At 36.6% G+C, this 10251-nt stretch overlaps 1 protein-coding gene across 1 annotated transcript; it reads left to right on the forward strand.

Moving 5' to 3' along the window:
- The first annotated feature begins 196 nt into the window (after positions 1-196).
- Positions 197-7988, forward strand: LOC114740528 (polyamine oxidase 1-like). Its single transcript, XM_028928689.1, has 10 exons — positions 197-295; positions 389-638; positions 902-1030; positions 1117-1178; positions 1484-1638; positions 4132-4275; positions 5527-5676; positions 6655-6909; positions 7574-7655; positions 7777-7988. Exons 1-10 carry the CDS (start codon positions 244-246, stop codon positions 7986-7988), a joined length of 1491 nt encoding a protein of 496 aa, XP_028784522.1. The 5' UTR covers positions 197-243.
- The last annotated feature ends 2263 nt before the right edge of the window (positions 7989-10251 follow it).

Raw genomic sequence — 10251 nt, forward strand, 5'->3', positions numbered from 1 at the left:
AAATTGGGCTCCTGAGAAAAATGTAAAAGCGAGCAGGAAACGTCAGGGAAGGTCATCTGTTCTCACTTCTCAATTTGGAAATAATAAAACAGCAAAAAATAAAAAGAAAAAGAAAAAAAAATACAGAGAAAAGAGCTATAAAAACCGACTCGCGCTATTTTTGCTCCCCTCCAACTAATCGCGTTTGCTCTCTTCCTCCACTCGTATTCAATCTCTCTCTTTCTTGTTTCCGCACATAGATACATGGACTCACCCTCTCGCTCCTCCGTCATCATCGTCGGAGCTGGTATCTCCGGTGAGAGCTTCGCTGCCGATCAATCCTTCCACCTCTGACCACGCGGTTATTGTGAATTCATTTTGTTCTGATTTTAGTTTCTCTGTACGAAAGGTATCTCTGCGGCAAAAGTTTTAGCCGAGAACGGAATAGAAGACCTGGTGATTCTGGAGGCCTCCGACCGTATCGGCGGTAGGATCCGGAAGGAAAATTTCGGAGGCGTGTCGGTGGAGCTCGGAGCTGGGTGGATCGCCGGAGTTGGTGGCAAAGAGTCTAATCCTGTTTGGGAACTCGCTGCCAAATCTGGCCTCCGAACCTGCTTCTCTGATTACAGCAATGCGCGCTACAATATTTATGATCGCAGGTCTGCAAAACGGCCTACCCTTGCTATTTCCGCCATTCCTATTTGCTCATTACTTTGCCGGAACAATTTAGTGCCGTTTTTCGTCTTTTATGCGCCGTGGTGGCGAGTCGCTTATTCCGATAATTTCCGATACAGTGGCGCATTTGAGTGTTATAGTCGTTTTCGTTCTTTTTTGCCTTTTACTGCTCTGGATTGTGGTTTTGGTGTACAATTTCAAATCACTCTGTCAGTGAATCTAACTGAATTTGCGCACCGACTTGCAGCGGGAAAATCTTTCCGAGTGGAATCGCTGCCGACTCCTACAAAAAGGCGGTGGACTCGGCGATTCAGAAGCTGAAGAACCAGGATGCCGATCACGGTGGTGATGTCAGCAAAATAACAGAGTCTCCTTCGTAAGTTAACGTGGTTGGTTGTTAATGTATGATTGGTTAGCTAAATATTCCTAGTCTGAGTCTCGCTTTCTAATGTATCATTTCAGGTCGCCAAAGACCCCCATAGAGCTGGCCATTGATTTTATCCTACATGATTTCGAAATGGCAGGTCAGTTCGCAACTTACTTCAACATTGAGTTTTTGTTTTTACTGTTGGTTTCTCTTCCATATGACAGAAATAAGAAAGCAAAAGAAATTGAGATGTGTGGGGCTGTGACTTTGTCAAATTATTCAATCCTCAAATCTTTTCCAGCTCAGCAGATGCTTTTTAATTTTTAACGAATTTGTTTTATACATTTATATTTTTGCACTATAAAATAAGTCCTCGGTAACCCTTCTGTTTCGTTTGCCGTTTCTTTTTTCCCTTCTTTTTACTAAAATAAGGTGAATAATAGACTGGGAATTTGGGTGCAGAAGTGGAACCAATATCTACATACGTAGATTTCGGGGAGAGAGAATTTTTAGTTGCGGATGAACGAGGGTATGAGCATCTGCTCTACAGAATGGCTGAAGATTTTCTCTTCACTTCAGACGGTGTAATCTTGGACGATCGCCTCAAGCTTAACAAGGTACTTGACTAAGTCCTTTCGCTAATTTAATTATGGTGAAAATTTGGATAAATATATACAATTATTTTAAAATAATTTATTCTCTTCTCGTATTTTTAATATTTTTGTCTGCATTTTTTAATTTTTTGTTTTATAATAAATACCATAACATTATATTATAAAAAAAGTCAATTGTTTTATAAAACATTAAATTTTTGGAATGTATAAAATTGAAATTTTTTAAAATCCAGTATAATTGAGCTAAATTTAGGAAATGGTGAAATTCAGTTAATTTACTCTTTTTTAATTTTTGATCAAGATAAAATTTGGAATGCAATGCTAACCTCCTAGTCTTATCCGTCCGTTAGTACGTTATTTCTCCATTTTCTCCAGCATGTTGGGGAGGAAAGAAATTGCGGGCCCCGCCCTCCATATTTCTCCTCTAAATACTGCTATTCTCTTTTTCCCCTGATGAACCTACTTATATTTGATTTCTCTCGTCAGATTCTTCAATCCAAAGTTTCAAACAACACTATATTAAGAAATTTTATTATACTAAAGTACCTTCAATTTTATTTGTTTGTGAATCTGGTTTATGAATAATATGAGATATTCACAGAGAAAAGTTCTTTGTCTGTTTGCCATACGTCATTTGTTGAGAGCGGAATAAATAAGCGGTTGAAAAGAAAAATTTAAAATTTTGTCTTTGTTAGAATGCCCCCGGCTTTCATTATTTTTTTCTCGGGTTACTGAAGCTTGATTGGCCCACTTTTGGGGTTTGCGGATAATGACTTTTCAAAAGATGTTATTATGTTTGAGAGATATCTGTCACTCTCACACTTTTTTTTAAACCTTTTGAGTGTTTTTTTTTTTTCCGGAGATAAGTTACGGTATATTTCCGTAACAAATAATTTTACTTTAGATTTCTACCATGCAGAATTATTCTATTCGATTAATAATTAACTAATGTGTGAGCGAAGCGAAGATAAGCTTTTTGGACAAGGACATAAATTTTTTTTATAAAATTATAAAAAAGTATGCTGATTTAAAATGATTCTAGGAATGCAGTGAATCAGAGGGAGAGGTAAATCGATTCACTAACAAATAAATATGTCACTAAAATATACTAATATATTTACTGATTTTAATTTATTTAAAATGAATATGTATCGTAAATTTTCTATATTTTGTACTGTAGCTACTACTTAATTTCCCTTATTTATATATATAATTTTACTTTTAATTGTGTATTTTCATTTTGGTTACTCGCCATGTAGAAAGAAACATAATATTTTGGAAAAATAGGAAATCCAAGAAGTGGAAGTTCACCGGATGTTATTTTGAGTTAAATCCCGGTACTGTTTGATCGGGGTATAGCCGCAGCCACAGGCCACTGTTCGCTGGGGATTAGTGACCACGGCTTTTTTCAGAGATCTTTTTTCCTTGGAATGCATTTTCTTCGTCGTTTGAGTAATTGCTGGTTGCTTGAGGCAGCGCCAAGCGCAGGTGGATTTCAGATGGTCGTTGACCTTTACGACATAGTACTAGATTTTTTTTGAATGGTTACAGGCTGATAGAAACGACGAAACCTTTTGAAGAACATACTTCCGTAGAAAAATTGGGGGGAAATGCTCAGGGTCAATGTGACCCACAAATTATTTTTGATCTCTATTTAGACTTTTCCAAGTCTTTTAAGTCATAAAGTCATGGACCCCAAAGTCCTGATTTGGGTAACCGTGCGCACTATTTGAATTGACACAGCAACAATAAGACGGGGGGTTTTGTTTATAAAAAAAAAAAAAAGGGAAGAAGAAGCACGGAGGTTTTAGTGTTTTAAATACACACCGCGGATCCAGTTGCCCGCATAATAGTTTGAGTTGAAGTATCCTCAATATATGTACTACTTGCATATTGTTTTTGACCTCGTACGAATCTCGCTGGATTAGGCCTCCGTCAATTGCTGAAAGGCGAGAAGCGAACGTACCATGTTCTCCTGTGATTTTCGTGATTTTGGGAACATTACCTTATTTAATATTGCGCGCGGTAAATTTTGGCCATATGGCTTTGTTCTTGAAATCAATACTCCATTTCGACCTCTGAGAAAAAGAATCTCTTTTCTGAATTTACATATTGATTCCAAATTCTACAGTGCACAGATTCTTTTGGCTTTGACTATTGAGAATCACGTGGACTTTTATCCCTTTGTAATTTGGTTTACTTTATTAACTGTGTGATTTTTTTTTTTTAGGGGATAGTTATTGGTCGTCCGGGAATTGCAGACTTTGGATTTTTGTATTATTTCACACCTTGATAAATGCTTATAATTTTGGTAGAAATTTGGAATTAATATTAGTACTTTTAAAATTAGATGATATTTATTTATCACAACAAAATTAGATGATATTTGCACAAATAACAAAAGCAGAAGAACCTTCATTTCTGACACAGCGACACATTAATTCGATAATATCAGGCTGAATATCTGACTGAATCTTTTTGCATGGTTTCGTGCAGGTCGTCCGGGAATTGCAGCACTCGAGAAGTGGCGTTACCGTAATAACGGAGGATGGTTGCATTTTCGAGGCTGACTACGTGGTTCTATCTGTTAGTATTGGCGTTCTCCAAAGCGAGCTCATTGCCTTCAACCCGCCCTTACCTGTAAGTCTCCGCTTTATAATAACCTCCTTTCCTCCTGTCTCCCATCCCCAGGTCCCCCTGTATTATTAATTAACAATTCGACAAATTCTACAAATACTATTAGAGATGTGTGGAACTGACTTATTGGTCCTGAATATGTGGCTCTGGTAGTCATCACCCTGATCTTTTTAGGGTACTGGGGGGCATCAAAATGAAAATCTAGTCCATCAATCAAAATTTTGTTTTTGGCTGAAGACTATTCTAAACAAATTGAATCCTGCAAGCTGAATCTAGTAATTCAGTAATTAAAATCAAAAGATAAGTTTAGTAGCAAAACATTAAAATATAGCACTTGTACTATCAGACTTGTAAAATCTATTCCAAATAAAAGCAAGAGATTCCGGTTCAATTTTCATCTGATCGGAACATCTACTAGGAGCCAACACTATGGAGGAATCTGTTGGGTTTGCTTTTGTTTGTGTCCCTAAAATGGGAGTTTCCGTCATTTTCATACTGATATTTAGGGTGTGGTCCACAGTCTTTAATAGTATTAGTCATCTAGTTGGGAAAGTCAAAACATAGGGATAGCTAGGCCTCGTATTAAATGAAGCTCTCTGATTGATGACGCAAGAAAATATGATTTCGAGGAGTCCTCCTTTTCAAAAACCAGGGACAGCTTGATCCCCGGTATAGTTGATCCACAGTCTTTCGTTAATGAAGGTCTCATGTTAACCCTCTCACTGTGGGCAAATATCGGATGACCACATGGTCGGAGGATGGCGCCAACCTGCATTTATGGTCGTGATATCATCATTATATATGCAAATTATTTTTTAAGCTTGAAACATTTTAACTTTATCAGTTGCAGATGCAAATTGCAAATACTTATAATAAAACTTCATTCAATAATAATAACAATATAGTAATTTTTCTTGTAAGTTTAATAAATGATTGTAACTTCTATGCTGTAATAGTCTACTAGTACAATGTTTTGTGCAGTTTCAAAATAATATCACATAGATTATTTTTTTCAAGCAGTTGAGAAGAATCTCTTCTCCAATACTAACGCCAAATGCACATGATAATATAGAGTTATGTTCTGACTGAGCGTGGTTGGCAAAAAAGAAAAAAGAAACAGGAAGAAAACTGCGTGTGTATGTGTCTAGATATATTTATATGAAATCTTTGACGTGCCTAGTATGTTTGGTTTGCTGTACATGATACTTCTCTGTATTTTTAACACGACTATGTTTAATATAAACAATGAAACAGAGGTGGAAATTGGAATCCATAGAGAAATGTGATGTCATGGTCTACACTAAAATCTTTCTGAAGTTTCCGGACAAGTTCTGGCCAAGTGGACCCGAAAAGGAATTCTTCATTTATGCTCACGAGCGGAGAGGCTATTACACATTTTGGCAGGTTTGGTAGAAATTCTCCTTTATCGTTGCCAGCTGTGTCATTTCCTTCCATCCTGTATTTCACACTATTTTGTTTGCCTGCTGGGTATTTTGTTTCTCCAAGTAATGAAGGGAAGATTTTCAGAAATTGGTTTCTCACATAATGGGAAATCGAAATTGTTGCATAAATTCTAGTTTGCCCATTCATGGTTAAAAATAGAATTTCATAAGCAGTTCATTGTTTCATCTACCTCTAATTGGGTTTTCTATTCCTCTCGTCCAAGAATTCAAGATAATAAGGCCAAAGGCTTATCGATTCAAATATCCCTTTTGTTTTCATATGGAGATTTAATATTAGCTACCCCTCAATCTTTGCTTAAAGATGAGTCAGCCACGCCAAGACTTCTGATTTTTAATTTAAAGTTGTAAATTTGACTTTTGTAGAAGAGCACATAGTTTTAAACATTCTTAGCTGCAACTACTTCGATTTGTCTCATGTAATTAAATCATACCATTGTGGGGATAACGGCATATATTGAAAATTTTTACCTTTTTTTTTATTGTTTATTCCCCTATGATGTATGTAAAGTTGGTATTTTATTGGAGTTGTCTGTATTGGTTTCGTAACGGGAACTTCTTACTCACTTTTTCCATCTACTGTTTGTTTTAAATACTAAGTAATATGCCCATATTTCAAAGCTAGGAAATGCTTATTTAATAGGAGAAGAATCGATTTATTTGATGATGAAAAATTAACACTACTTGGCTATCGCATTATTTCAGTACAGTCCGGAATATTTGCTTTCATTTTTTTTCTTTTTATCAATATGCATTGACTTTGAATGTTAGCAACTGAGCATCAATCATCTATCATTACTGTAAATAATTGGATTTGCAATCATAATATTTTTTGGATGGGCCTTGATATTTAATTATTTATTCACTGTACTTGCTCATCAAAATCTCCTAATTATCTGACGGTTTGCTGCTTTGTCATCAGCACATGGAGAATGCTTACCCTGGTTCCCACATATTGGTTGTGACATTGACAAATGAGGAATCGAAACGTGTAGAAGCTCAATCTGATCAAGAGACCCTAAAAGAAGCTATGGCGGTTCTTATGGACATGTTTGGACCCAACATACCAGATGCCATTGATATATTTGTTCCCCGCTGGTGGAATAATAGGTTCCAGCGTGGCAGCTACAGCAACTATCCCATTATCTCTAACCCGCAAATTGTGCATAATATTCAGGTTTGATTTTCGCGTTCAATATGTTTGGATGTGTTCTTTGCTGAAATTATCAAGGCATGTTATCACTTTTAGGTTCTGTTCTGAAGTTGCATGTGAAGACAAACAGTATGACTTGGAACTTAACAGCTGGCTATTTTAAGTAATGATCACTCTCGTCACTCTGGTTTTTGTATCAAGCAACTCATCTAATCTTCCTTGTCACACAGGGGAGCAAATGCCGAAAATGAGAAGTCATGAATTTGTCCACACTATCATTAATATACATTTTTTTCCTTTGCTTTCACTTTAAATAGCCAGTAAACGGAAAAGAAAAATGAGGTAGTGGACTGTAGCTTCCATAGAAACGAGACAAAATTTAGGTAAAAATCCCCATGTTTGCTACGAGGTCTTGCACAACGAGAAAGAGTTGTGAAAGATCATCTTTAATAGAATCATTCATAAAACATTAAGTTAAAAGAAATATCTGCGTTATGATCGAATACAGTAACTCGCTTATATTTGAGATTCAAAATCAATTTGTTATTAGGACATCATTTATGGTTTTCTAGTCTCTATGTAGTTTGGTGTTCTACTGGCCTTATTACATGTCGTTTTGTGCATCTAAACACAAAAAACAAGACATTCTTTTTTCCAATTATTTATTCATCTGTTCGGGATGCTTCAGGCCCCAGTAGGTCGCATTTTCTTTACTGGAGAGCACACAAGTGAAAGATTTAATGGCTACGTCCATGGTGGATACCTCTCAGGTAAGGCATTAATTTCATATAAGTTTGCTCTGCCAAATTAAGCAGTAATGATTGAACGACCTTAAAGATCTGAATTGTGAATGCGATCATTTTTGGCCTTTGGCCCCTGAATCCTTATCAGGTATCGACACCAGCAAAGAGTTGCTAGAAGAAATGAGGAAAGAGAAGGAAAGAAAAAGTGAGAACCAAACTTTATTATTTGAACCTTTGCTAGCATTGACTGGTTCATTGACCCTGTCACAACCAGACACGGTCTCCAACATCCACAAATGGGATATTCCTACACAATTATACCTCAGTGGCAAGCTTGGAATCGCAGAGGCCATATTGTGAATGTATGGTGCACACACTAATCAGAAAACCCGCGAAGAAGATGACGACGATAAAAAATGCATTATGACTTACCAGAATCATCTAGGCCCGGCAGGTCTTGATCCCAAATCATTTCTTCAACCAAGCCTTTACTTTGGTGCCATTGGTATTGCAGATTAGCATAATTCAAAGGAGGAAATTCTTGGGCAGATCCTTTCTATTAAAGGTTATATACACTGAGTCAGTCATAGGGATCCACATAATCTATTTGATATGTTTATGTGTATCTTTATAATTGACTGATTTGGCAACTTGGCATATTATTCTTAGACTGAATTTACTTGAATTTCTTTCCACAAGAAATTATAATGGTGAAGAAGTGAGGCGATGAAGAAGCGGGGGGAAAATCTTGCTCGGATCTCTAGTGGTCACCGGTTTCTGCTAATGAAACTGACTTGGTTATATTTATTTTTTTCCAGAGGGGCAATTCATTGTTTTATGTGTAGTTATCAAAGCTTTGTTCTTTGTAGTCAGAAGATTATGCTTCTTAGATTGTAGTTTTCTTGGCTATTGATTTCCTGTTAAAGAACCCTCTGGCTGATTGGTTTTTGGAAATCATGTGCCAAGTTCTAATCTTAGGGGCCCTTTTTTTTGGGGTGGGGGGTATAGGTCTAGGGGCTGATTTGGTTTTGTGTAATGTGATGCCAATCATATCGTATTTGCTTCTAATTATGCTGGTGTCATTCTTCCATCTCTTCATTTCTATTTCAAATCTTCTTTCTGATGACTTTGCTTCAAAAACTCAAGGGAACCACAAAAACCAAGGCAAATAAGGCAAAATTGATTTCTAGAGGGACTAGGATTTAGTGTATGGATCACACAAACTACTTAGAAAGGTGCATTTGTGAAACTGAGAGCAGTCAAGCAGGTTGCTGAAAGGATTATGCAGTGAGAAGGGGAAATATGCTAAAACAGTTGCTGCTGAATATACAATAGCGCTTCTCATCAACGATGTGAAGTGAAACCATAAAAGTAATGGAATCAGGAAATAAACAGAGCACAGGAAAAATATAGAACTACAGTGCTGCTCTAACACGCCCCCTCAAACCATAGATATCACTCCAAGCCTGTCATCTAGTATGAGACAAGGCTTCTCCTAACCCTAAACAATCTCCTACTTGCTGTTATGATACAACATAAAGGCCCAAATGACTTTGTCCCTCGGTTCTGGCATGGAAAACTGGATTCAGAAGCTAAAGCTTTTGTACTCTTAAGGGCCCCAATATCTGATCTGTCTCTGTATAAAACTATAAATAGTGTATTGGACCCAAATCTTTGAAGGGAAACAGCAAAAAAATGGCTACCTTTGTCAAGATGTCTCTACATATACTAATGATAAAAACAGTAATTCGTAGCTTATCATAAGAAACCCATAGAAAGCCTGTGGGAGTTTGCCCATATGATTTGAGTTTTTCTTTGTCAATAAAGTTTTAAGGTTGTCCCATATAATAATCGTCTTCTTACCATTCAACAATGTACTATTAACAACTTTAAAGTTTTGTTTGGTAAGGAGTATTGAGATTATAATTGAAATTAAGAAAGTTTACTAAAAAAGTATTTGATGAGAGATAACTTATTGCTTAAAGTTGGATTGTGAGACTGGAGAATACAATAGAGGGAAGTGGACAGGTAGTATTGAAAATTTAATCCTATGATTAACATTTTCATACCAAAATATCCATTCCTACTCCTATTCCCACTTTCACACCCAATCCTACTTCCATTCCCAATCCATCAAAATTGAGACCCAAATACCAAACATGACCTAATTGTCTTACTTCCCAACTAAATGATGCAGGCTGCAGCAATAGTCAAGACAATTCTAACATTAGAAATTCTTACCATGGTCTGTTCCAAGTTCTAGTTGAATTCTCTTTCTTACAGGTCTCTGCTTCGTGTCCTTTTTAAATGATCCACCTCCAGTAACTCATTTCTTTCCTTTAATGCTGCTCTATCCTTCAAAAGGAAGCTTCAAGTTCAGCCTCCATGGCTCTTCATTTCAGAGCTGCATGAACTGATGAACTGAATCAGGCTCTGTTTCAGAAAAAACATCAAAATTGGTGAGATCCTATAGGGTAACATGGTTTATGAATCTAGCGACCATTAGAGTCTAAATCCGAAAGAGCTAAAGTTGAAATAGACAAAATATACAGGGATCGTTTTGGAAAACAGATAGACTATAAGGACCAAGGTGTTTGGGATGCCTTAAAAGTACTAAAAAAAA

This window comes from Neltuma alba, unplaced genomic scaffold, assembly GCF_004799145.2.
Source record: "Neltuma alba isolate B1F8T4 unplaced genomic scaffold, ASM479914v2 tig00003167_pilon, whole genome shotgun sequence".
In the NCBI taxonomy this organism is placed as follows: Eukaryota; Viridiplantae; Streptophyta; class Magnoliopsida; order Fabales; family Fabaceae; genus Neltuma; species Neltuma alba.